We start from the raw sequence: 27,989 nt of genomic DNA, 5'->3' as shown, positions 1-27,989 counted from the left end.
ATCGGGGACGCGCTGGGGTGTGCGCAGCCGTGAGGACGCGCCTGTCTGCTTGCGCGCGCTGGAACCCGGACTCTTGAGTGGAAACCGAAGACGCAAGTGGGAGGAACGCGTGGAGCATGAAGAGGCAGGGAGCCTCGTCCGGGCGGAAGCGAGCGCGGATACCGTCCGGGAAGGCGGGTGCGGAAGGGGGCGGGGAGGGGGCGGTCGGCCAACTTGGCTCCGGGGTGAGGGCCGGGCCCGGCGGTGGTTCTGGCCAGGGGATTAATCGCGATATCCCTGGAAGTACTTGCTCCTGCTCCTCTCAGCAACCCCCTCCCCCCGCCCCCGTGCGGTATATTCTGTCATTCCGGCTTTAAACGTGTGGAAACCCGGGGGCTGGTGGCGAGAGTGGCCCGGCTCTGGAGCCAGATATGTGGGTTCGAATCCCGGCGCCACCACATCTCGTCGTGCGACCGTATTCAAGTTGGTTAACTTCTTCTCTCCGCCTCGCTTTTCCCTTCTCCACTGAGGATACCAGTACCCCCTCACGGCACCGCTGTGATGGTTCAGTGTCGAGCGCGGAGCTCAGTGCCAAACCTGTGGGGACCGCTTAATAACCTGTAGCTTCTGCGGCGGGGTCGAGGATTGCCCCTAAAGCCACACCCCTCCCAAGTGGCAGAGCTTAACTGCCCCAAGCCCGGAGTTCTTTCTAACGGGCCAGGGTGCGCTGGCATAGCGGGTGTTAGGGAATTTGGCACATCCGTCCTCCGTAAACTCTTGGTTTCTCCAAACTAGCAGTTCTCAAACTTTTTAATCTCAAGACCCCTTGGCCCTCTTAAAATTATTCAGACCCTCAAAGACCTTTTATTTATATAGGTTAAATCTATCGATATTGTCCACGTTAGAAATTAAAACAGGAATTAAAAAAATATTTATTAACTAGAAAAAACACAAACCCATTACATGTTAACACAACATTTTTTATGAAAAAAAATCACCATTTTCCTGAGCAAACAAAAAATAGTGAGAATAGTGCCAATGTTTTGTATTTTTGCAGATCTCTTTAACATCCGGCTAAATGGAATTCTCATACCTGCTTCTGCATTCAATCTGACAGGTCAAGTAGCCTCCCCAAGACTTCACTCCGCTTGTGAGAGAATGAGAGTGAAAAAGGCAAAGTCTCAGTATTACTATGAACATAATTTTCACTGTACGGACTCTGAAAGTGTGTTAGAGTGCCCTAGTCCAGAGTTAACTGGACTACCCCACTTTGAGAACTGCTGCTCCAAACAAATGTCCGCTTCTTTGATCCCTACAAGTAACTTCCTTTTTTAGGACAATTGCCTTACTCTTTTTTTAAATTTTTATTTTATATTGGAGTAGAGTAGATTAACAATGTTGTGTTAGTTTCAGGTGTACAGCAAGGTGATTCAGCTATACATTTTCCTGTATCCTTTTTCAAATTCTTTCCCATTTATGTTATTGCAGAGTATTGAGCAGAGTTCCCTGTGCACTACAGTAGGTCCTGTTGGTTATCTATCTATCTATTTATTTATTATTTTTTATTTTTTGCGGTACGCGGGCCTCTCACTGTTGTGGCCTCTCCCATTGCGGAGCACAGGCTCCGGACGTGCAGGCTCAGCGGCCATGGCTCATGGGCCCAGCCGCTCCACGGCATGTGGGATCTTCCCGGTCCGGGGCACGAACCCGTGTCCCCGGCATTGGCAGTCAGACTCTCAACCACTGCGCCACCGGGGAAGCCCTGGTTATCTATTTTAAACATGGCAGTGTGTACATGTCAATCCCAAACTTCCAGTCTGTCCCTCCCCACCATCCTTCTCCCCTGGTAAGTTTGTTCTGTAAGTGTGCGTCCCCACCCTCTCCTGGCCAAGATTGAGCCACAAGATTTCGGGATCTTAGTTCCCCTACCAGGTAGTGAACCCGGGCCCTGGCAGTGAAAACGCGGAGTCCTAACCACTGGACCGCCAGGGAATTCCCACCAAGGTGTTTTCTTGTGTGAGGCAAATGGTACCTCTGCAGCACTGTTCAGTTAGATTGATCTGACAGCTGGTGTGGGTGGCTATCAGGAAACCCATGGAATTAATGCAGTGCTGTTGGTTAAGAGCACAGAGTGTCACTTAGCTCTTTCTGATAGTCTTCTCTTAAATAAATGAGGCAGTTACAGTTTGATGTTGGTGGACGACAGATTTTTGGTTTTCAAATTGAAAATTGATTTTTAAAAAACTATAAAAGCAACATCGGGTAGAAAAAAATCAAACAATATAGAAAGGTAAAAAGAAGAAAGTAAAAGTAATTTTAAATCTCACCACCTAGTACTAACAATTATCAGTAGGTGGTGAACATTCTTTTAGGCATTATTAAATATGCATTCAGTAGTTTTAATTTTTTAAAACAGTATGTGCTTATAGAAAAAATTCAAAACTCTGTTTTATCACACTCTTTAGTGTAAATACATGAATTTTTATGAATTTATAAATATTCAGCCTTTAGTAAATCTTCGTGTGTCTATTGTGTACTGTGGTAGACAATGTTCTTACTGTGGGTAATAATAAAGATTTCTGACATAAAGACTTTACTTAGGAAGTTTAGGTTAAGTAAGAGTGATCAGACACCTATCTACATAAATAATAATATGAGAAAATAATGTATTAAAGAGATAGAGTTAGTGTTTTAAAGAGGAACATATAGTTTATGAAGAGTTATATGAGTTCAAAACAGGGAGATACAATTTCCTACTTTGGGAGAGGAAATATCATGGAAATGTGATTTGACATGAACCTTGGAAGATTTTAGCATTCAAAGATAGAGCTGGAAGCACTGTGGATTGAGGAGATGGCATAACCAAGAGCAAGGATGGGGATCAGGGGGAACTCGAGGCATACAGAGGAAATAATGTATAGTTAATGAATGACAACTAGTGCTTTTTGTATACTTAGTGGGTACTATACACTTTAAATGAATTATCTCATTTTATCCTCACTACTCTGAGGTAGGTACTAAAACCTATTCTGTTTTATAGAAAACTTAGGCTAAGTATTTGTCTAGAATCACACAAGTCAGTTGTCTGGTCAGGATTTGAGATCCATTCCTGCTCTTAAACATACATACCTTATGAAGAAGTTTAAACATATTCTGCAGGTGTTGAGAAGCATCGAAAGAATCTTGACCTGGAATGTGATGATGAGGTCTGTGTTTTAGGAAGATTAACTTGGCATTCAGTGTATATTTTTCTCAGTATAATTTCTTTTTTTTAATTTAATTAATTTTTTTTATACAGCAGGTTTTTATTAGTTATGTGTTTTTTTTTGGGGTGGTACGCAGACCTCTCACTGTTGTGACCTCTCCCGTTGCGGAGCACAGGCTCCGGACGCGCAGGCTCAGTGGCCATGGCTCCCGGGCCCAGCCGCTCTGCGGCATGCGGGAATTTCCTGGACCGGGGCACGAACCCATGTCCCCTGCATTAGCAGGCGGACTCTCAACCATTGCGCCACCAGGGAAGCCCGTTAGTTATGTTTTATACATATTGGTGTATACGTGTCAATCCGAATCTCCCAATTCATCCCACCACCACCCCAACCCCCGCCACTTCCCCCCTTGGTGTCCATATGTTTGTTCTCTACATCTGTGTCTCTATTTCTGCCTTGCAAACCAGTTCATCTGTACCATTTTTCTAGGTTCCACATATATGCATTAATATATGATATTTGTTTTTCTGACTTACTTCACTCTGTTTGACAGTCTCTAGGTCCATCCACATCTCTACAAATGACCCAATTTCATTCCTTTTTATGGCTGAATAATATTCCCTTATATATATGTACCACATCTTTATTCATTAGTCTGTCGATGGGCATTTCTCAATATTTCTTATACATATGTCTGTGTTTTTATTTTGCAGTCCAGAGACATCAATTTAACAATTAATATGGTATTTTATTGCATTCATGAGCCCTAGTGTACTTACATACTTACCTATTATTAGACATTTGGATTTTGGCAGCAAAATGTAAAATATTTGTGGTCACTTGGTCTGGATGGATAGTATCATCATGAAATTTCATTGTTCTCTGTATATTTTAGGAGCAGCAAATGGGTTTCTTATGGAGGTGTGTGTTGATTCAGTGGAGTCAGCTGTAAATGCAGAAAGAGGAGGTAAGAGAAATTAGAAAATCATGGCAATTGTCAGTCCTTTTAAAAGTCTGAAAATGAATCCTGTGAAATGACCTCAGGAACCTTTGTGTTCTCTAAGGATCCCAGTAATCCTTTTGAAAACAACCAACCAACTAGAAAACCTACTGATCATCTAGTCTTACTTCCCTAGTAGGTTACATTTTGAGTCAGGTGTCTATAATAGTGCTTACTAACCAACTTTTTTTTTTTTTTTGGCTGTGTTGGGTCTTCGTTGCTGCATGCGGGCTTTCTCTAGTTGCAGAGAGCAGGGGCTACTCTTCGTTGTGGTCCGTGGGCTTCTCATTGCAGTGGCTTCTCTTGTGGAGCACGGGCTCTAGGTGGGCAGGCTTCAGTAGTTGTGGCACGTGGGCTTAGTTGCTCCATGGTATGTGGGATCTTCCCAGACCAGGGATCTAACCTGTGTCCCCTGCATTTGCAGGCAGATCTTTAACCACTGCACCACCAGAGAAGCCCTAAATAACTTTTTAAAAATTGAACTTAGCAAAGATTTAATTTTTTTCAGCCCACTGATTTTAGAGATTTGATGCTTTTTTCATTGTGAGGACTTTTATCATAATCCTTTTTTTTTGAACATGATATATTTTACCTCATGGTTTCTTTTGCACCCTGAGCCTGCTTTAACAGGAAGCACAGGAATTCCCATCATTTCAGGATCAGAAAAAATTTTAAACTTTATATAGAAAATTTCAAACATATACAAAAGTAGAGAGAATAGTATAATGAACACCAGGTACCCATCAGCTTTAATCATTTTCAGTATATGGCCAATCTTTCATTTATATTGGGGGTGAGCAAACTTTTTTGTTAAGAGCAAGACAGAATATATTTCTGACTTTGCTGGCCACATTTGGTCTCTGTCATATATTCTTCTTTGTTTTTTTAAAAAATCCTTTGAAAATGTAAAAACCATTCTCAGTTTGGCAATAAAAAAATGATGAAGTACTGATCAAGCTACAAAGATGAATCTTGAAATATTATTCTAAGTGGAAGAAAGCAGTCAAAAAATACCACATATTGTATGATTCGACTTATATGAAATATCCAGAATAGGCAATTTTTTTATAGACAAAATAGATTGGTGGTTGCCGAGGACTGAGGAGCATGGGGAGAAGGGAAAGTGACTGCTGAAGGGTGTGAGGTTTCTTTTTGGGGTGATGAAAACGTTCTAAAATTGGTGACAATGGTTGCAAAATTCTGTGAGCATACTAAAAACCATTGAATTATACACTGTAAAAGGGTGAATTGTATGATATGGGTCAGTTGTATGAAATGTATGTTTTTTAAAAATACACGAAAACAGGACTTCCCTGGTGGCACAGTGGTTAAGAATCCACCTGCCAATGCAGGGGACATGGGTTCGAGCCCTGGTCCAGGAAGATGCCACATGCCACCGAGCAACTGAGCCCATGCGCCACAACTACTGAGCCTGTGCTCTAGAGCCCACAAGCCGTGACTACTGAGCCCACATGCCACAACTACTGAAGCCCACGTGCCTAGAGCCCATGCTCCACAAAAAGAGAAACCACCACAATGAGAAGCCCATGCACTGCAATGAAGTGTAGTCCCCGCTCGACACAATTAGAGAAAGCCCGTGTGCAGCAAAGAAGACCCAACATGACCATAAATAAATAAAATTTTAAAAATACACAAAAACATGTTAAACTTGAATGCCATAACAAAAAGAAGCTTGTGAGCCTTTGGCCTGCAGACCATCACTTGCTGACCTCTGATCTATATTCCTACCTTCCCTCTCCCATCCCCAAATTATTTTGAGGCAAATCCCAGACATTATGTCATTTCATCTGCAAATATTTCAGTATCTCTAAAAGGTTTAAAAAATAATAATAATAACCTTTAAAAATAATAATAATAACCCAAATATCAGTAACATCTTTTTAAAATAATATTTATTAATATTAATATTAATATCATCAAAAATACCCAGTTAGTTTTCAGCTTTCCCCAGTTGGCTCACACAGTTTTGTCTTGTTTTGTTTTACAGTTCTTTGAATCAAGATACAAACATAGTTTTTTGATATGTCTGTTTCAGTCTATGTTTCCCTTTTTTCTTTCTTTAATTCTTTCTTTTCTTTCCTTATAGTTTGTTGAAGAAACTGATTTTCATCTTTTATTTTTATTTATTTTATTTTTTTAAATTTATGTATTTATTTATTTATTTTTGGCTGCACTGGGTCTTCATGGCTGCACACGGGCTTTTCCCTAGTTGCAGTGAGCAGGGGCTACTCTTCGTTGCGGTGTGCAGGCTTCTTATTGCGGTGGCTTCTCTTGTTGCAGAGCACGGGCTCTAGGCATGTGGGCTTCAGTATTGTGGCACGTGGGCTTGGTAGTTGTGGCTCATGGGCTCTAGAGCACAAGCTCAGTAGTTGTGGTGCACAGGCTTAGTTGCTCCATGGCATGTGGGATCTTCCTGGACCAGGGCTCAAACCCGTGTCCCCTGCACTGGCAGGAGGATTCCCAACCACTGCGCCACAAGGGAAGTCCCGAGATTGCTTTTTTTTTTTTTGCGGTACGTGGGCCTGTCACTGTTGTGGCCTCTCCCGCTACAGAGCAGAGGCTCCGGAGGCGCAGGCTCAGCAGCCATGGCTCACGGGCCCAGCCGCTCTGCAGCATGTGGGATCTTCCCGGACCGGGGCACGAACCCATGTCCCCTGCATTGGCAGGCGGACTCTCTACCACTGCGCCACCAGGGAAGCCCCCAAGGTTGCTATTTTTTTAATCAATGAAGAGTCAGTGTTCCACTGTGGTCAATCCAGAAACTTCTTTATTCTAAATCACTTCCTTGTACATAGAGAAGCAACCCTATAATACAAAATTTTAAGAGACCTAGCTTAACTTGAATTAACTCTTAAATTTGTCAGTAACAATGTGGGTTGCAGAATATAGTTGGGTTTAAAAATAGAGTTTTACTCTAGTTTTATAATTTTATTTCTCTCAGTTTCTAAGACTCTGTTCTATATTTAGAAAAAAATGTTAAGTTTGCTGTTTAATAAGAGTTTATTTTGGACAATAACTTCTGAGCAATGCTTTTGAAAATTTTTCTTAATTTTTTTAATTAAAAAAATTATTATGCTTAGCAATGCTTTTCTTATTATAGGTGCTGATCGCATTGAATTATGTTCTGGCTTAGTGGAAGGAGGAACCACACCCAGCATGGGTAAGTGTCCATTTTTCGGATTTTCTCATAGGAGTTTATAGAGCCTGGAGACAATTGATAATCTATTTCATTGGGATCTTTTACTGAAGTTACTAACATGTTAACTATGCCATGGATATTGTATCAGTTAGAAATGTTTATGGTTGCAAATAAACTTGTCTATCACAGGTGTGATCAAATAGATGTTTTTTTCCCTTATATATCATAAAGTTGAGATTAAGTTACTGTTAATATTGGTTCATATGCTCTGCAGTAATGTCAAGGACTGTGGTTTTTTTTATCTTTCCATTCTGGCATCCTTGGTATACTGACTTTTGTCTTCATTTCACCCCTCTTAGTCTTTGTGCTGTTGTCATACATTTTTCTTTTACATATGTTAAAAACCCCACACTGCATTGTTATTATTGTTGTTTAAAGAGCCAGTTATCTTTTAAAGAGGCTGAAATAATAAGAAGACATCATATTTACCCATGTGTAATTAACCATTTCTGATGCTCTTCCTTTGTATAGATCTATATTTTCATCTGGTTTCATTTTCCTTCTGCCTGAAGTAATTCTTCTAACATTTTTTGTAGTACAATGTGCTGGTGATTTATTTTTTCAGCTTTTGTATATCTGAAAACACCTTTCCCCATTTTTTGAAAGATATTTTTGCTGGGTGTAGAATTCTAGGTTGACAGTTTTATTCTGCCAGGACTTTAAAGATGCTTCTCCACTGTCTTCTTGCTTGTATTGTTTCTGACAGGAAATCTGCCATCCAAACCTTTGTTCTTTTCTGTGTAATTTGTCTTTCTCTTGGTTTTTTTTTTTTTTTTTTTTTTTTTTTGTGGTACGCAGGCCCCTCACTGTTGTGGCCTCTCCCGTCGCGGAGCGCAGGCTCCGGACACGCAGGCTCAGCGGCCATGGCTCACGGATCCAGCCGCTCCGTGGCATGTGGGATCTTCCCGGACCGGGGCACAATCCTGTGTCCCCTGCATTGGCAGGCTGACTCTCAACCACTGTGCCACCAGGGAAGCCCTCTCTTGGTTATTTTTAAGATTTTGTTCTTTATTCTTGGTTTTGAACAATTTGATTATGATATACCTGAGTGTAGTTTTTTTCATGTTTCTTGGACATGTGCATTTATACTTTTCATCACCTTTGGAAAATTTTCAGCATTTAATGTCCTCCACTCCCTCCTTCAAAGACTTCAACTAACTTACTTAAGGCTGCTTAAAGTTGTTCCACAGCTCACTGATGAACTACTCTTAAAAAAAACCTTTTTCTCTGTTTCATTTTCTATAGATCCTATTCCTTTGTTTTCAAGTTTACTGATCTTTTCTCTGCAATGTCTAATTGCTGTTAATCCCACCTAGTGTATTTTTCACCTCACACACTGTAGTTTTCATCCCTAGATATTTGAGATTGTTGTTATATCTCTCATGTCACTTTTTAGCTTTTTTGAACATATAGAATAAAGTTACAATAGCTATTTTAATGACTTGGCTGCTAATTCTAACATCTGTGTCAGTTCTAGGTTGGTTTTGTTTGATTGATTTTCACCTAATGATGTATCTTGTTTTTCTACCTGTTAATTTTTCATTGTATGTAAGACATTATGAATTTTACTTTGCTGGGTACTGGATATTTTTGTATTCCTATAAATATTCTTGAGCAGTTAGGTATTGGAAACAGTTTGTTCATTTTGGATTGGGTTTTTAAAATTTGTTAAGTGGGTCTGGAATAGTGTTATTCCCCACTACTGAGGCAAGACCTTCTGTGTACTCTACCCAGTGCCCCATGAATCTTGAAATTTTCCTGTGTGGCTGGTGGGAACAGGCATTATTCCTGGCCTGGTGTGAATGACAGGCACTATTTCTTCTAATTCTTTTCAGTGGGTCTTTCTCTGGCTTTGTGTAGTTTCCTTGCGTGCATATGCCGATCGGTACTCAGCTGAATATTAGCGGGAAGGGGGGGTGTGGTTCTGTGCAGATCTCCAGGGTTCTCTTTCTCTCCTCCCTGCTATTCTCTGCTGTGAACTCTAGTCACTTGGTCTTCCTGGACTCTCAGCTTTGTCTCCTCAACTCAGAGAATTCTCTGGCCTCCGCCTGGGTTCCCCCTCCCTATGCTGTGGCCTGGAAAACTCTCAAGATAGTAATCTGGGTCATTCAGAGAGCTCACCTCATTTGTTTCCCATCTCTCAGGCAACATTATCCTTTGTTGCAAACCATTGTTTCGTATGTTTTGTCTGTTTTTTGGTTTTATGGGGGGAAGGGTAAATCCAGTTCCTGTTACTCTGTCTCGGTCAGAAGCCCAAGTCCCTATATGAAATTCTGACTCCTATATTTTACTCTGAGATGGATGATAGCGTTATTTAGTATAAAAGGTTTATATATGCAATGGGCTTTTGGACTCTTCTCTCTAAAATAAAGGAGGGCATTCCCTGGCCACTCTGTGAAATACCTAGAACATACCTGTTGTTTGAGTGCAGTCTGTTTTTTGCAACAGCAGTCATGTATGATTCATTACTTGGTGATGGGCATATTGCTATCCCATGCAGAATTGGGGTTCTTGTAGCAAGGAAAAAGACGTAAATTCACATTGGGTAAACACTAATGGTGCTTGCCACAGATCTTATACCATTGAGTGTTTCTGAACTAGCCACGAATTGTGTCAGATTTGGGTACTTTTATTCATAGATCTCCTCATAAAATCACAAATAAGTACAACTTCGCTCCCTTTTGCATATCTCTTATTAAAAAAAAAGGCTTTGGGGCTTCCCTGGTGGTGCAGTGGTTGAGAGTCCGCCTGCCGATGCAGAGGACAGGTTCGTGCCCCAGTCCGGGAAGATCCCACATGCCGCAGAGCAGCTGGCCCGTGAGCCATGGCCGCTGAGCCTGTGCGTCTGGAGCCTGTGCTCCGCAACGGGAGAGGCCACAACAGTGAGAGGCCCATGTACTGCAAAAAGAAAAAAAAAGGCTTTGCTAAATACCGTTTTCCATTAAGGAATCATAAACTTTAGAACTATGTAACCACCTCTATAGTAGGTTTTAAATAGAGCTGTAATCATTATGAAGGAGAAACTGGATCTTAGGGAATACACTGGCAGAACATAGAGCCTGGTAGTTATTACACTTTCAAGTGTCACATTCCAGTAAAAGAATTTAGTTGAGTCAACTGACAAGTGCTTTTAAAATGTAGTAACTTCCTTCTATTTTCTAAATTGCTTTTTTATTTACCCTTGATTTTCTTATTACGTAACTTCTACTATATGTACGTTTTTCTACTCAGTGTCTCCTTTTTCCTTTAGATCCATCTTTCTATGGTTTATTCCATCAACTCTTCCATTTCTTGTAGAAGTGATACACCAGAGCAAATGTAAAAGACCAGTACAGTAATATTTTATTGACTTCCTTGAGCTTTTAGCTCACATTTGAATTTTAATTAGTCTGCTTTATTCTTATAGGTGTCCTTCAAGTAGTGAAGCAGTATGTCCAGATACCAGTTTTTGTGATGATTCGGCCACGTGGAGGTGATTTTTTATATTCAGACCGTGAAGTTGAGGTGATGAAGGCTGACATTCGTCTTGCCAAGCTTTATGGTGCTGATGGTTTGGTATTTGGGGCACTGACTGAAGATGGACACATTGACAAAGAACTGTGCATGTCCCTTGTGGGTAAGAATTTGTATCTGAGACCAAAAAGCCTCTAATGATGATTGCATTGAATACTCGCAATATAGAAAAACGCAATCACAAAACTGACTTTTCATTCACACCTGCAGACACTTATACTAACCTATTTTAAACACTAGCTATTTAGGTGTTTTGGGTAGAGACTATGTGTGACATAGCCCTCCTGACTCTCTCAGTTACTATCAATTGGGTTCTGCTACTGTTCCTTTAGGGTTTAAGGGAAATTTACCTTGATTCCTTTAATCACAGCACCAAAAAGTTGAAAAGCTATTACAGTTGGTGAGGATGGGGAGATGTAGAGAGGACAGAAGCAAACTACTTATATTACTAGGCCAGAGTATTTCTTGAAGATTTTCAGAAGGGTAAGTAATAGATGTAATGCTACCCTTATAGTTGCCAAATCATATAGTTTTTATTTGGTGCCTCTTAAGAAGTGGATGACTATTTTTTTTTTTAAATGAAAATCAGAGATTAATGGAAACAGGACTTTTGGATTTGGAAGGTTGCCATTTTTTTATTATTTTAGTCCAGTGTCTTCACTTAAGAGAAGAAAGTATTAAAAAGTTCATTCTAACATGGAGAATTCTGTAAATAGTGATCAGTGATGATCTTTTCATTCATGTTGTCATGTGATTTTCTTTATATAGCTATTTGTCGTCCTCTGCCAGTCACTTTCCACCGAGGTGAGTCATTTCCATTTTAGAAGTTCTGTTGAACGGTGTCAGTTTTCTCATTTCACCAAATGCCACAACCTTTTTTCTGGAACACAGTTGTATAGTGTCATTACAGTGTTACCAATTGGTTTTTTTATACTGGTCATGGGACTAACAGTTGTAAATTTAGAGATGCACAATTTCTAGAAAATATGAAGCCTTAGTTATGAGAAGTTGTTAAAAGCAGAAGGTGGTGGTGGTGGCATATAATAGAGGGAGAGAGTAAGCATCGCCTACAAGTGCATGTGCTTGTCACAGCTTTCCAAGCAAGAATCCTGAGATTCATTTTTATTAGTTTGCCTCAGGTCATGTGCAGTCTCAAAAAGGATAAATCACTGTGGCCAATGAAAGGAAATGTGCTACTTGGCTTAAGCCAGATAAGATCATTCTGGAGCTAGGAGTGAGGTCAGCTTTCCCAGATGAATATAAGATTCATGGGCAGAGAGGGGGTGGGTATCTGATGAAGAATTGGGTACTATTAGGAAGAGGAAAGAAATAGGTGCTGGATAATCAATGAACAAATGTTCACTATAGTGCACAAAATTATTGTACATTATTGATAGCTTGTCTGCATCAGAATGATTTCTAAAAAGTATCTGGTAATTTTATATGAAAATACTTCTTATCTCTAAATCAGGCAGTTAACAATTTCCATACATTTTTGCCTAGCATTGGTAAAATGGAGGAACAAGTGTGAATTTTGCCTTCAGAGGCACTGCCATTGCACATGAAAAGAAAGAAGTCTTCAGTTTTTTTTTTATTTGATGATATGCATGAGAAATTATTGAATTTTTTTTGTCCTTTTGAGTAAGCATCCAGAGATCAGGATGAGAGTGGACACTAGGATTTGCATCCATTTATAGAAATTAGGTATATAGCATTTGTAATCCTTGTTTCTTTATGAAATGAGTAACACCAGAAAACTTTCTTGACTTGCTGTTTAGCAATGCTTCTCATAAACTAGCAATAACTAAAAGATGTTAGATCACTTAAAAGTCAGAACTTTGAAGCTAGCCAAAAAAAAAGAGAAGTTTTAAAATATGAGGTAATTTAAATTAGTAAACATTTATCTGAAAAATATATAGTTTAAAATTTGATATGCTAAATAATTCAAAATAAACCCACCGAAGCAGCCGCAGAGCACAGGGAGATCAGCTCGGTGCTTTGTGACCGCCTGGAGGGGTGGGATGGGGAGGGTGGGAGGGAGGGAGATGCATGAGGGAAGGGATGTGGGAACAGATGTATATGTATGACTGATTCACTTTGTTATAAAGCAGAAACTAATAAAAAAAATAAATAAATAAATAAATAAAAATAAACCCACCATATAGAATATATTTTTCTGTTCTTAAACTAAGAAAATCATTTCAAAGTTTTTGTCTTTTCCTTCAATAAATTTAGCAAAAATATTTCCATGTTTTTTTCTTGTTATATTGTCCTGTATTCCACATTTTTTTCACTCATGTATTTAATATTATGACAGTGTAATCACTGAGAAGTTAATGCCACCAAAAAAGGAAAATCCTCTGTGTTACATTTAGCTGCCTACATACACTAAAGGGTGAAAGGAAGGGGTCTACCACCTAATCCACCATAGATTAGCACTTGCGTACCATGTAGCAGTGCTGAGAACCAAAGCAGAAGTAGTTTTCTTTGGGGTTCCTAGTGCCAGTTTCCTCAGTGAGGAGGAGAGAAGTCTCTTAGAAAGTAGGATGGAACTGAAACTTCATATAGTCTGTTGTAAACAACTATCCTTATACTAGGAGTCTTGAGTACATGGGATAAATGGATTAGAATAAAATATTAGTCAATAATGAGAATGTGAACCAAGGCTTTTTCTAGAACTGGTGAGTGTAATGTTTTCATTCTGTTTGTTTGAACCCTTAGAGCAGACTCCCAAATTTGAGTCACTTGCCTGTTACGTTTACAATTTTACCATATCCAAGGGCTGCCTGTGCAAATTTATTTAATAATTTTCTTAAAATCTTAAGTAAATTTATTTTAAAGAGAAGCTTTACAACTAATGAAAATTGGAAACTTTTCACTTCTAATCTGCCTTTAAGTAAATGCATCTGTTCAAATGCGTACCATCTAAAATGATCCCGCCTACCATTGGTGGCATGCTGACTGTGGTATGCTGGTAAACTGGTTCTCAGGGAAAAAGAGCCCTGATTTGTAGCATTTGTTGATTTCTGTGGTTTTGTACTTTCACCTTGACTAATTTCAGCTGCCAATGGATTGACAATCATGCTTGCAAAATTCCTGAATATTTAACAACTGACTGTTGCAAGCCAGGACAAGCTAGGTCCAGCATACCACTGTGTGTATACTACATTTTGGAAAGCACTGTATTAGAGATATCTGTTCAAAATTCATGTCAGTTTTATTTATTTCAGCCTTTGACATGGTTCATGATCCAATGGCAGCTCTAGAGACCCTCTTAACTTTGGGATTTGAAAGGGTATTAACCAGTGGATGCGACAGTTCCGCACTAGAAGGACTACCGCTAATAAAGCGACTCATAGATCAGGTACACACAGTTTCCTTCCTTTCTTCCTGAGACTCTGTTGTGGTTACTTCTGATATTCTGCTGTTCAACGAGGTTGTGAAACTACGTATTACTGACTGTGGTTACTCCATAGCAAGCAGGAAATAACATATTCTATAATTTTTATTTCTTTCACATGAGCATTTTTAGTAGCCAAGGCTCTTAAGATCAAATTATAGACAATGCCTAAATAACTGATCTAATTTGGATAACCACAGCAAATTTTACCTTTCTTCTGCCATCAGCGTTGCATAGTCTAAGCCCTATCTTCTTACTGTCAACCTATGTATACTCAGGGGTTCCCACATAAAATTTGAGAAAATTATCATTTCGAGGTGAATTCTAAAACTAAAACTGGGACTTCCCTTGTGGTCCAGTGATTAACAAGACTCCACGCTTCCACTGCAGGGGGCACAGGTTTGATCCCTGGTGGGGGAACTAAGATCCTGCATGCCAGATGGCACGGCCAAAAAAAAAAAACTAAAACTGTATCCTTCTCTCATTTCTCCCCAACTACCAAGATAGGAAGGAAATACGTTTTTCTCTTATATGATTTCCTCTTGTGAGTTCGCATCATTTGTAGAACAGTCAGAAGATGGCTTTGTAATTGTGGTATGTCTGTGTTTTTCTGACACCGGTCCAGAGGCATTCTAAGTTAGTGAGTGTGGACTTTGAGATGAGAATGTTCTGGATTTGAGACAGTTTTCACAGTTGCTGTATAATGTTGAGTAGATGACTAGTGTTTAAGCCTCTGTTTCCTTGTGTGAAATTGAGGTAAGTTTAATATCTCCTATATAGGGTTGCTCTGAGGATTGGTAGAGATCAGGTAGGATTGGTAGAGATAAGAGATAGTATAAGAAATAAGAAAGGCTCTTGGTAAGAGCCTTAGCAGAGTGCTTGATATGTATTAGATTTTAATACATGTTAGTGTCTGTAATTATTATTACTGCTATTATTAATAATATTATTTAGTGTTTTTGTGTAGACATCTGCTTATGTTTACTTTTCTGTAACCATGAAAATAATTTTCAGAAATTTCACCTCAGGATCAGATAAATTTTTCTAGACTGGAACTTACTGGTTTTATAAATATTTATTAAGTATATATTAAGGTGCAGGGCATTTGCACTATGGTGGTGACCAAGGGGTGCCTGCGCTCGCACGCATGTGTGTGTGTGTAGTCACTGCCCTTACAAACTAGTGCACAACAGGCACTTTTAATAGAGTACTATATAAAAAAAGAGTGCTGTGGGAGCACATTGGAGAGGAATTAACCCGAGATTTGAGGGACTGGGATTAACAGTAGTTAGCTTCCCAGAAGAAAAGAAATCCACACTGCAATGTCTTACTCATTTGAAGGATGATTAGGAGCCATCAATGTAAAAGGGAATAGGGAGAGGGAGAGTGGGGTGCGGGGGGATGCTCCATGTAGACAAAACAGTATATGCAAAGGCCTAGAAACAAAAGTGAAAATTTATTAAGATATTGAAGAATGACTATAATGTTCAATGTGAAGAGAAGAATACTGTCCAGAGCCTTGAAAACTATTTAAGAGTTTGTGTATTTTATCCTTGGTGCACTGGGGAAGCGCAAAGGATTTTAAAATAGAAGGATTGATGAGTCAGGTTTCCATTTTAAAATGGCTACTCAGTATGGAGTAGAGAATAACTGTTGTAGTCATATATTGCATTTCAAAATATTTGTGTGTGTGTGTATGTGTGTGTGTGTGTGAGAGAGAGAGAGAGAGAGATATTTGTAGTTTAATCACTGGTTGGCAGGAAGAGCTGGGTTAAATATGCTTATACACTAACTTTACTTTTTTTAAGTAAAAATTATATGTATATATAACAGGTGTACAACATGATGTTTTGATGTACATATACAGAATGAAATGGTTACAGTCAAGATCATATTCATCTGTTCATATAGTTAACTTGTGTGGTGTGTGTGTGTGTGTGTGGTGAAAGTACCTGAAATCTACTCTCTTAGCAAATTTTTAGTATTCAGTACAGTTTTATTGACTATAGTCATCATGCTATACATTTGATCTATAGATGTACTCATCCTACATAGCAACTTTGTATCCTTTTACCAACATTTTACCAACATTACCCATTTCCTTCACCTCCTCATCCCTGGTAACCACCATTCTATTCTCTGCTTCTGTGTATTTTACTTTTTTAGATCCCACATAGAAGTGAGATCATGCTAACTTTACTTCTTGAAGCAGTTACTTAGTAGTACAATATACTGGTTAAAGCATAGGATTTGGGATTAGAAAGGTCTATGTTTAAATCCTGGTTTTGCCACTTACTAACAGTGACCTTGGGCAGTTTACCTAACCATCCTAAACTTCAGTTTCCTTACCTACAAAGTTAGCATAATAATAGTGCCTACCTCCTAGAATAGTTGTGGATTACTTCAGCACAAGGTCTGACACTTAGCAACTACTCTGTATTGGTAAATCACTTTGATAGCCTCAGGTAAGCATATACTTCTAAATAATCTTTTATGGAAGGCCAAAAAAAAAAAAAGTGATAGAATTCATCCCGTTAAACATTTGTCCATGTTTTAGAAAGCTTTCAGTTGGAAGAAACAGTTACAGTAAATATGACTTTTTTGCTCCTAAACTCATTTCAGCGTTCTAGATAGTAAATATTTAGTTTTGTGGGTATTTTGCTGTAGTCTGTTTGAGGATACTAAACAGCCTTGTTTCACTTATTTCTCTGACAATTATTAAATTTTATGAAATAGCCCCCTCTCCCTTTTACTCTCTATTTCATTTCCTTGCTTTATTTTTTTTTCATTGTATGTTTAAATATTTATATTTTATAAATATACCTATCTGTTGTCTGTTTTCGTTGAACATGAAAGCCCCATGAGAATAGGAACTTTCTCTTGCTCATGATGTCAAGGAGGAAAAACTTTTTCTTTACCCTCTTTAAAAAAAAAAAAAAGTGAACCCTCCTAGGTTCAGTATTAGAGATCCTGCAAATTAAACTGACAAAAGATAGATTTGCAAGAAAACAAGATTGTAATCACGTGTGTATGTATGTATGGGAGTTCACAAAGAAATGTGACTCAAAGAGGTGCTTAGAATTGGGGGCTTATATACCATCTTCTAAGAGTTGAAGGAGGGGGAAGAGAGCACTTAGGGACTTAGAAGTGGAAGGAGAAAGGGCCCTTATGGGAAAACAAATGACTTCTTGGAAAGATTATTGTATCCTTAGAAGAATAGATGGGAGATAGGATAGTTTTATGATATTGTCTGTCTGGGTGTGGTGCTGATGAGCTGCTTCCAGTGAGGGGATTTATGACAGTTGAGTTCTTTTTCAGTTCTTCTGGGAGGCTCTGCTTTTAGGCAGATAAGGAATTTCAGCCTTTAGCTCAAAATAATTTTTATGCCACAGTGGCATATTTTGGACCCCTTCAGTCACAGTATTCTCCATACCTACAACAGTGTCTGGTATACGGTAGGCACTTAATAAATATTTGTTGGATGGATGGAGGAGTGAGTAAAGTGACATTTGATAAACACTTTCAGGATAGAGCAATTTGATCAGGGTATTATTCTGCAAGTTAGTGAGCTTGTTATAACATTATATGTTATTTTTATTCTGTCATTATTACCTACCTGCCACTAGAGTTTCCACGGAGTATGCATTTGTAAAAAGGTGATTTCCTTTTGACTTTCAGTGATACTGGGTGTATCCCCGAAATTTATTTAGGAAATGGGATGAAAATTAGAATAAAAGTAAGGAAATTTCAACACCTATTATCAGAAATTAAATCAATTCATATAGTTCAGTTTTATTACTTAATATTCAATAAAATGGACCTATGGTTTTGTTTAATTGGTATAATAAGCTAGGGAATTTAGTTGAGGACACATGATTTGAACAGATATTTTTTCTAGTAATTTACGATTATGCTATCCTCTTTCTTTTCTGCTGAAATCTTACTTAAATTCAACTACTTCCATTCCATCGCATGCCAAGAACTCAGAATTAGTGTTATTTTTCAGTAGTGGCTTTTCTTTTCTTTTTTTTTTTTTTTTGCGGTATGTGGGCCTCTCACTGTTGTGGCCTCTCCCATTGCGGAGCACAGGCTCCGGATGCGCAGGCTCAACGGCCATGGCTCACGGGTCCAGCCGCTCCGCGGCATGTGGGATCTTCCCGGACCGGGGCACGAACCCGCGTCCCCTGCATCGGCAGGAAGACTCTCAACCACTGCGCCACCAGGGAAGCCCTCTTTGTTTCTTTTTTAAAACATTTATTTTATTTATTATTTTTGGCTCTGTTGGGTTTTCGTTGCTGCGCGCACGCTTTCTCTAGCTGCGGTGAGCGGGAGCTACTCTTCGTTGTGGTGGGGAGGCTTCTCATTGCGGTGGCTTCTCTTGTTGCAGAGCATGGGCTCTAGGCATGCAGGCTTCAGTAGTTGTGGCACATGGGCTCGGTAGTTGTGGCTCGTGGGCTCTAGAGCACAGGCTCAGTAGTTGGGGTGCATGGCCTTAGTTGCTCCGCAGCATGTGGGATCCTCCCAGACCAGGGCTCAAACCCGTGTCCCCTGCATTGGCTGGTGGATTCTTAACCACTGTGCCACCAGGGAAGCCTCTAGTAATGGGTTTTCTTAAGGTGGTGTGATTATTTAGTTTTTATATTTTATTCTCCTATTCTTTGTGTTTGTAACAGTACAAGTCTTTAAAGCAATACAATAAAATAACCTTTCTGGGTAGAAGGAGTTACTACCCTGAACATTTTACTTACCCAAGATCCCAAAGAAAGAGAAAGGTCTATTGAAAATTAGATACTAGTAGTAACTTAATAAATTTAATATAGTTATGTTTCTGTTTTGCTGCCTTATTATCCCATGTAAGAGAAGGATATTAAAATTGTTTATTTTTTTCTTTTTTCAGGCAAAAGGCAGGATTGTGGTAATGCCAGGTATTTATTTATCTATCTGTTTACTAGTGTAACACTATAGTGAGGAAGAGCAAAAGAGGCAGGACAGTATGGGGGGTAGTATTAGTCCATGGTGTTGGGAAAGAATATATAATTTGATTAAAATGTTTAAGATTGGGGGATCTGTGCTGCAATTTAAAACTTTATATGAGGAACACTCTAGTAGGGTTTCGCTCAGAGAAGAGCAAATAAGGATTGGGGTCTCTCCATGTTTGCTTTCCCATAGTATACAATTTTGTGAATGTAGATGTTCATTTCTGGTGAGGCACACCAAGTTTGATGCTGCTACGCTGCATTAGGGCCAGATGTCCTAGTTGTTGACAAGGTATAAGCAAACATAGGTAATATCCCTGGATAATGTAATACTCAGTTTCTGAAAATCTTTGATTACGAAATTCTTCCTTGTAGTCAGAACAGTTGGATCACATACTCCTAATGATAACTCTAAGATCAATGAAGTACATAATGGCTCATTAGAAGTCAACAGTTTTTAAAGAATTAGATAAGATGACCTAGATCCAGAATGAGATGAATATAAAGACAATCTTAATTTTTTCTTATTAAATTTCTCAAAAGTATAAAAAAGAAAACAGCATTATGAATACTCATGTACTCAATTTCTAGATTTAACATTTTGTCGCATTTGTTTCATCTTTTTTTTATCCTGAGGTATTTTAAAATTAAATTAAAGGCATTATGACATTTTCTCTTAATACGTCTCTAAAAAAATAAGGGTATTTTACTCTAACCGCAATACCATTATCACATCTATCAAAATAAACACTAAATCCCTAATACCATTTAATACTCAGCCAATGCTCTCCTTTCTCTTATTATACGCAGAATGTTTTTTATAGCTGATATGTTCAAACCAGGATCCAATCAAGGAACAAGTATTGTACTTGGTTTTTATCTTTCTTAATATCTTTTAATATAGAAGTTTTCCTTTTCTTCTTCTGCTTTAAAAAAAATGACATTTAAAAAGTTTGAACTACTTACCCCGTAAAATGTCCTAATTTCTGGATTTATCAGATTGTTTCCTTTTGATATTGTTTAGCATGGATTTCCTAGACTAGCCTCTGTATTTTCCTATAAACTGCTTGTTTAGATTCTGGTTAAAAATTTTTGGTAGGAATACTTCATGGATAATTCTGAATACTTCATATTTCATCACATCAGAAGGCATACAATGTCTGGTTGTCTTAATACCAATGATGCCAAGACTGACCAGAGGTCAAAATGGTGATAGTGAGATATAGCCCAACTTTTAAAAAGAAGCCAAACAGATGGATAGTGTCAGAAATTTAGGAAAGCTTTGACTTGTAGCAAGTTCCTGAAACATGAGCAAACAGAAAGCATATATTATTTGTTAAGTTGAGACCCTTAGTAGATTAATCAGGGAATGTTAAAGAAACTTAATTGAGTCTGATGCATTTCCATTTAAGACTAAATATATTTATACTTGACAACTAATACTCAGACTTACAGACAGTTGTTAACGTAAGATTGCCTTTGCTTTATTTGTAATTATTAAGTTATGTGCTATGTGCAAGGCACTACTTGGGATACAGAGTTACACAAGAAACTACTTCCTCAAGAGGCTTACAGTCTTAGGTAAGAAGATGTTATATCCAAAAATATTTGTGATTATTTAACAAACCTTACCAAGAAAATGCTAATTATATGACAGGTTCTGTGGTAGGTGTAAAAACACAGAAATGTATATGAAGTAATCCTTCTACTTGAGGAGCTCACCAAATAGATCTATAAACAAATTATAACAATTTCATGTAAGTAATTACCAGCAAGTAAAAATTCCTGGGTAAGTTAACCTGAATGCCTAATGAGTGTCCATCATTGGGAAATATAAAGATAACTAGAACTTAGTAACTCCCCTCTAGGGACTTTCATAATGAAGTTTACAATATAGTTTAGGCTCCAGTTTCCTTATCTTTATAAAGAGAGGATATTGAGCTAGCTGTTCTTTCAAGTCCCACCTGTTAGTCTGTGTTTGGAAAATGTATTACTTATGTTCTGATAACTGAGCAACATGTGTTTCAGTGGCCAGATATTTTGTTATTTATTAGAAGGAAATAATGTACTTGTCTTTTAATCCTTACAGGTTTGTGAAGTAGGCAATACTATCCCTCTTTGGTGAAAAAAATTGAGGCTCAGTGGATTTAAGTAATTTATCTAAGATCACATAGCTGTGAAGGGCCACAGTGGTAAAGCCAGGATTCCAATCTAAATCTGACTTCTCAGTCTGTTCTTTCTGCTTCTTAGGGCTCAGTGATATTACTGTACCACCAAGAAAAAGTTAATGAGTCTGAAAGAGTGTGTAAGTCAAGTTATTTTAGTAGCTTGAATAGCTTGAGATAAAAAGTACATATTTTAACAGTCATTTAAAAATATGTATTGAATACGTCCTATATATTAGGAGAGAATGATACAAAGATGAATAAGCTGATTTTATATTTATAATCTGGTATCAGTTCAGAATATTATTCTTTATATACAGACATTTAAGAGATTGTTCATTAAAACAAATGAGTCATAAAATACTTGATTGTGCAGTTTTAATAAAGTAGAATCAAATTCTTCTGTAAAATGAAACAAAAAGTTGATATTATAATAAATAAGCTGTATAACACCTTGCATTATTCCCATTTCCAGTGAGATCTATGTGTTTATCAAATGCTGGGCCAGAGAAAGAACCTTGGAGGTTTTCTCTTTGAGATACATTTCTGAGGCTTTGCTTTTGTGACTTCTTCCTCAAGTCTATCTTACCTTTCACTTCAATTTGATTTTGCTTTAATTGAGGGGAAGCAGGGTTAGAGCACTCAGTGATTTTCCTTTCCCTAGAGTAATCTTTATAGATTTAAAATCAGTAACGTACAGCACTGTTATATAAACCAGTGGGCATGTCAAATTCTGTCATAAAGGTTCTTTGACCTTATCTTTTGTTCTTCAGAGTCTGTAGTCTTGCCTTTTCATCATTTTTTTTCTAAATTCATTCTAGCTGAGTAAAGAGAGAATAATTCTCAAATCAATGAGAAATTTCAGTATGGAGGTTCCAGGTAGAGTTGGCAGTCATATTATTCATTAAATCTTATATGAAAATATATTCTATTTAATATATTACTTATTCTTTCCAACAGGGGGTGGCATAACAGACAGAAATCTACAAAGGATCCTTGAGGGTTCAGGTGCTACAGAATTCCACTGTTCCGCTCGGTTGGCTAGAGATTCAGGAATGAAGTTTCGGTAAAAATATATTCTTTGACTCCTGCAAAAATGAATGCAGTTAGTCTTTACTTCCCCAAACAGGAAAACCTTAGTTGATGGCATGATTAATGAATGGAATGTTGTGATTAGTATGTAAGTATTACAGTCATTTTTGAAGTTTTTTAACTGCAGAGTGGTTCTTTTTCTGCCTTAAATAAGCAGGCTCTTCTGAACACAGGCTAACCTTCAAAGCCTTAAGGCACGGGCTTCCCTAGTGGCGCAGTGGTTGAGAGTCCGCCTGCCGATGCAGGGGACACGGGTTCGTGCCCCGGTCTAGGAAGATCCCACATGCCGCGGAGCGGCTGGGCCCGTGAGCCACGGCCACTGAGCCTGCGCGTCCGGAGCCTGTGCTCTGCAACGGGAGAGGCCGCAACAGTGAGAGGCCCGCGTAATGCAAAAAAAAAAAAAAAGCCTTAAGGCATTGCTGAACTTAGACCAGTTAATAATAAATTCTAATTCAGCAGCTAAACTTCAAATGAATCAGATATGTATGTGTGGCCATTCACCTGTGATTTCCTTTAGCAAAGTTAATAACTATCATATAAGGATGGAAGAGCCGTAGTCATTTTTATCTTTCCTACTGTTAATACTTAAGTCTTTCCTCACCTTTGCTATTTTCAGTTATTTTATTTTTATTTTTTAATTTCTTAAAATTTTATTGTTTTTGGCCACACCACACAGCTTGTGGGGTCTTAGTTCCCCCAACCAGGGATTGAACCTGCACCCTTTGCAGTGAAAGTATGGAGTCCTAACCACTGGACTGCCAGGGAATTCCCTATTTTCAGTTATTTGGAAATTATATCACTATTAAGGAATTTAAACTATTATGTTTTTTTTATTATACTTGAGAGACTCCTATATTTAATAGTTAATTGTTGATTATTTCTAAGTTGGAAAAAATGAAATGTAAAAGAAGCAAGAGCCTTAGAATTTACAACTCCAGATATAAAATCAAGTGTACTATCTGATAGATTTAGATACTAAATGTTTCAAGTAATTAATAAAAATTATGAAATATAGTAGTTCAAGGTCCTTGACCTAACTGTGTTCTTGAGCCATGAAATTGCCTATAAAATGAAGTGCCAGTAGGAGAGCTCATTTAACAACTTATGTAATTATCTGTTCCTTTATTACTTCTATTGCAGAAATTCCTCTGTTGCTATGGGAGCCTCTCTTTCTAGATCAGAATATTCTCTAAAGGTAACAGATGTGACCCAAGTAAGGACTTTGAATGCTATTGCAAAGAATATTCTGGTTTAGCCACACCTCTCTGAGAGAGATGGATATCACTGGACAAAGGTAGAAGAATAGTCTACAGTTCTCTATGACACAGCTTTAACCTTCTCTGGCCAGGACAGTCACAGTCTTTGTTTTAAGTCTTACATTACCATGGAGAATGTTTCCAAGAAGAAAAAGAACTTGAAACAGAATGCAGTCATTTCCTTTGCTTAATCTTGTCGACCATCTCCATCATCATGGTTAAATCTGGCCTAGGCTTCTTCCACAAGTGGAGGCTTAGTCTGTTTTCAGTGGAATTAACTGATGAGCTGGGAAAATTCAACTGCAAGGTGGGAAAATTCAACTGCAAAGTATGAAAATTCAACTCAGATGTGACTTCATGGTCAACTCAGTAGCAGTATTTTGCCTTTTCATTTGTAAAATAAAAATTGCCATTCTATTATGGTAGAGTCTCTTACTCATCTGTAGCCAAGTATTAAAGGGAGGATTTTTTTTAAATTTTATTTTCTCTTTTTATTATGCACTTTTTTGGATCCTGGGCAGGATGCTAAGGATATAGAGTAAATGGTATAGCATAAAAATTCCTAGACTTGGGAAGTAGGATATAAAAGTTCCCAGACTTAGAAAGGCAGAAGTGATCTCTGTTGTTCATCAGGTTACTTCTACCTCTGCTCCCAGATAGAGAAATGGCTTAACTATGAGGTTCATCTGACAATATACAAAGATCTATAGAGAATTGGGAGAGGTTAGGAAGGTTATCAGAATAGCTGTTTCTTTCCGCTGAGGCCACAGATATGGAGACTGAATTCTAGTGATGAAAATTGCTTTTCCTATGGGCAGGTCCCAAATGGTGAGGTTCATTTCTAGTTTTTTCTGTTACTTCCATATTTATTATCTCATTTTACACAAACACCGCTCTGGTAATAGAACTGATGCTTCTGTATTAGGAGAGTAACTGAATCATAATATGAAGAGCTTACCCACTGATGCTTCTGTATTAGGAGAGTAACTGAATCATAATATGAAGAGCTTGCCCTTGGTCATGAGGCTAGTTAGTGGAGCCTCTATACATAGCATGCACAAACTTGGGTACCAATGAATGTGTATACCAAAAGCCTTCCCTTTCTTTTAATGTGCCCCTTCCCTCACTTTTATTTATTTATTTATTTATTTTTAAAAGATTTATTATTTATTTTTTTATTTTATTTATTTTGGCTGCGTCAGGTCTTAGTTGTGGCACGTGGGATCTTGTTGAGGCATGTGGGATCTTTTGGTGTAGTGCGCAGGCTCTTTGGTATGGTGCACAGGCACCTCTCTAGTTGTGGCGTGCATGTTTTCTCTTCTCTAGTTGTGGCGCGCAGGTTCCAGAGTGTGTGGGCTCCGTAGTTTGTGGCATGCAGTCTCTCTAATTGAGGCACATGAGCTCAGTAGTTGTGGCACGCGGGCTTAGTTGCCCCGCAGCATGTGTGATCTTAGTTCCCCGACCAGGGATCGATCCTGCGTCCCCTGCATTGTAAGGTGGATTCCTTACCACTGGACCACCAGGCAAGTCCCCCTTCCCTCACTTTTAAATCTTAACTTCTTTCCTCACTTTTTCAGGTACGATTTCAACATAGAATATTTGCCAAGGAATTTATGAGAAATGAGAGGCAGACTATTTAAAAATTAATAATAACCTCAGTGGTTTCTGTTAATATTGGTTTCTGTTAATAGTTTTAATACTGGCTTTGGAATGTAGAAAGAGACATGTAAGTATCATGTACACATGCACACACATCATGTTTAGTATTTTGGCCTAACCCTCCCCCATGCTTGGACTTCACTGTATGATCCTCCAGAGATAAGAGCAGGCTATGTTATTATCTGTATTTTATTTAGACAGATTAGCTAGGGATCTGAGAGGTGCTATGAATTGCTCAAAATTTAATAACAAATTAATGTTGTTTACAAGACTTGAATGCTAGGCTACTAACCTCTAAGTCTTATGCTTAAGGATGCTTCTGGTATCTGGATGTAGTACAGAGAGCGATTCTCCTGGGCAAATCAGACACACCTGGAATCATATCCTCACTTCCAGTTTAAGTTAACTTAATTTTTTGAACTTTAATTCCTTTATCTTTAAATCAGGAATAATAACTAAACTATGGCTTCTGGTTTAAGGATATATTAAAACACCAAGTATATAGTATGTACCCATTAAAGTTCTTTTCTTCTAGGTTAGTTTCCTAGTATCAGTCTTTGATAGTTTAAAAGTCCCCCCAGGAAGCTAGGTGTTGAGTACTGAAGCCAATAGCTTGTGCCCTCCACTATGTGAATATAAAAGAAGTATAAGGTAACCCCTTACCTTGATTTTTTTTTCTACACATAGTCCTGTTTTAAAATATTTACTCATTATTTCATGTATATATGTCTTCTCATCAATATTATAAGTATTTTGAGACTAGGGAACCATGTCTTCATATTTTTATACATTTCTCATTACAACCATCAATTGTGTACTCATACTGTTGATTTACTTTGCTAATGGAAAAAAAGCACTGGATTGAGAATCAGGATTACTGACTTTGGGAACTATGCTAGATATCTTCAGTTTGCCCCATCGAGATCCACTTTTCACTTTGTTCTGTAAACTGAGTCCAGCAACATAAAAAAAATTACAGTAAGTCCCCTACATATACGAGTTGTAGGTCCAGTTTGTTCATACGTCCAACAAAGTTAGCCTAGGTACCCAACTAACACAATCGGCTATATAGTACTATACTGTAATAGGTTTATAACACTTTTCATACAAATAACACATTAAAAAAATACAAAAAATAAAGAGAACATTTTTAATCTTACAGTACAGTACCTTGAAAAGTACAGTTGTACAGTACAACAGCAGGCATACAGGGGCTGGCATCAAGTGAACACCAGACAAGAAGAGTTACTGACTGGAGGAAGGAGAGGAGGTGGGAGATGGTAGAGCTGAAGGATCGTCAGCAATAGGAGACAGAGGGCAAGCTGCCATTTCACTCATGCCTGACGTTCATGGCACAGGTTCTGGTTCCTTGCTGGATTCAATTTTATCTACCCTCCTGAAAAAACAATCCAGTTATGTCTGGGTAGTAGCTCTTTTTTTCTCATCATACCAGTACCAGCTACATCACCACTGCTTTTATGCTTGCTTCCGGACATCCTGGGCTTGAAATAAAGATACTGTACTACTGTACTCTAAACAGAACTGTACGGTAAAGTACACAAAAGCACAACCACTTGTAGAGGGTGCACACATGTGACAACGTACACCAGACAGGTAAACTAATTTACGTGATTAGACGTGGGAATGCGTGTTCACATGTTTGAAAGTTTGCAACTTGAAGGTTTATATATAGGGGACTTACTGTGTACTCTATGACCAAATAGGATTTATACCAGGAATGCAAGGCTGGTTCAATATCCAAAAATCAAGCAATGTAATACACCATATTGATAGAATAAAGCACAAAAGTCACATGGTCATCTCAACACTTAAAAAGCATTTGACAAAATCTAACACCCTTTCATAATAAAAACACTCAGCAAACTTGGAATAGAAAGGAACTTCCTCAACCTGATAAAGATCATCTGTAAGAAAACAGAACATATAGCTAACATCAAACTTAATATTTTCTCCCTAAGATCAGGAATAAGACAGGATGTCCACTCTTACCACTTCTACTCAACATTGTACTAGAGGTCCTAGCCAGGGCAATTAGGCAAGAAAAAGAAATAAAAAGCATCCAGATTATAAAGAAAGAAGTAAAACGTCGTCTATTTATAGGTGACAAGATCTTATATATGGAAAATACTTTTGTGTGGAAAAGAATCCACACAAAAATTTTTAAAAGTTGAGCAAGTTTGCAGGATATAAAAATCAATTCACAAAATCAGTTGTATTGCTGCGCTAGCAATTAACAATCCTAAAATGCAATTAAGAAAATAGTTTCATTTATGATAGCATCAAAAATGACAAAATGCTTAGGAAAAAATTTAATCAAGTGCAAGACCGTACATTGAAAGCTACAAAGCTTTTTTTTTTTAATTTTTTAAGTTTTTTGGCTGCACCCAATGGCATGTGAGATCCTAGTTCCCCAAACAGGGATTGTACCCACACCTCCTGCATTGGAAGGCACAGTTTTAACCACTGAACCACCGGGGAAGTCCCTACAAAGCATTTTTTAAA

The 27,989-nt window shown here is 38.1% G+C and overlaps 1 protein-coding gene across 2 annotated transcripts; it reads left to right on the top strand.

Annotated features, from left to right (window-relative positions):
- The first annotated feature begins 5 nt into the window (after nucleotides 1–5).
- On the top strand, nucleotides 6–24,229 carry CUTC (cutC copper transporter). 2 transcript variants are annotated; one of them, XM_081245749.1, is made up of 9 exons: nucleotides 6–177; nucleotides 4,081–4,152; nucleotides 7,307–7,366; nucleotides 10,812–11,021; nucleotides 11,687–11,722; nucleotides 14,149–14,282; nucleotides 19,216–19,243; nucleotides 22,420–22,525; nucleotides 23,692–24,229. In XM_081245749.1, exons 1-9 carry the CDS (start codon nucleotides 117–119, stop codon nucleotides 23,804–23,806), a joined length of 822 nt encoding a protein of 273 aa, XP_081101875.1. In that variant the 5' UTR covers nucleotides 6–116; the 3' UTR covers nucleotides 23,807–24,229. The 2 variants fall into 2 exon arrangements, with proteins under 2 accessions (XP_081101875.1, XP_081101876.1); XM_081245750.1 differs by lacking the exon at nucleotides 6–177 and adding an exon at nucleotides 205–462.
- The last annotated feature ends 3,760 nt before the right edge of the window (nucleotides 24,230–27,989 follow it).

The sequence above is a fragment of the Mesoplodon bidens genome (genome assembly GCF_964165515.1).
Source record: "Mesoplodon bidens genome assembly, chromosome: 1".
Taxonomy (NCBI): Eukaryota; Metazoa; Chordata; class Mammalia; order Artiodactyla; family Ziphiidae; genus Mesoplodon; species Mesoplodon bidens.
The sequence above is the reverse complement of the archived record's forward strand: the minus strand, read 5'-3'. Positions and strand labels throughout refer to the sequence as shown.

Coding starts and splice junctions, on each gene's coding strand:
- CUTC (XM_081245749.1), top strand. CDS start 117: ATGAAGAGGCAGGGAGCCTCGTCCGGGCGGAAGCGAGCGCGGATACCG. Junction 4,153..7,306: donor TGTAAATGCAGAAAGAGGAG/GTAAGAGAAATT, acceptor TTCTTATTATAG/GTGCTGATCGCATTGAATTA. Junction 11,723..14,148: donor GCCAGTCACTTTCCACCGAG/GTGAGTCATTTC, acceptor TATTTATTTCAG/CCTTTGACATGGTTCATGAT.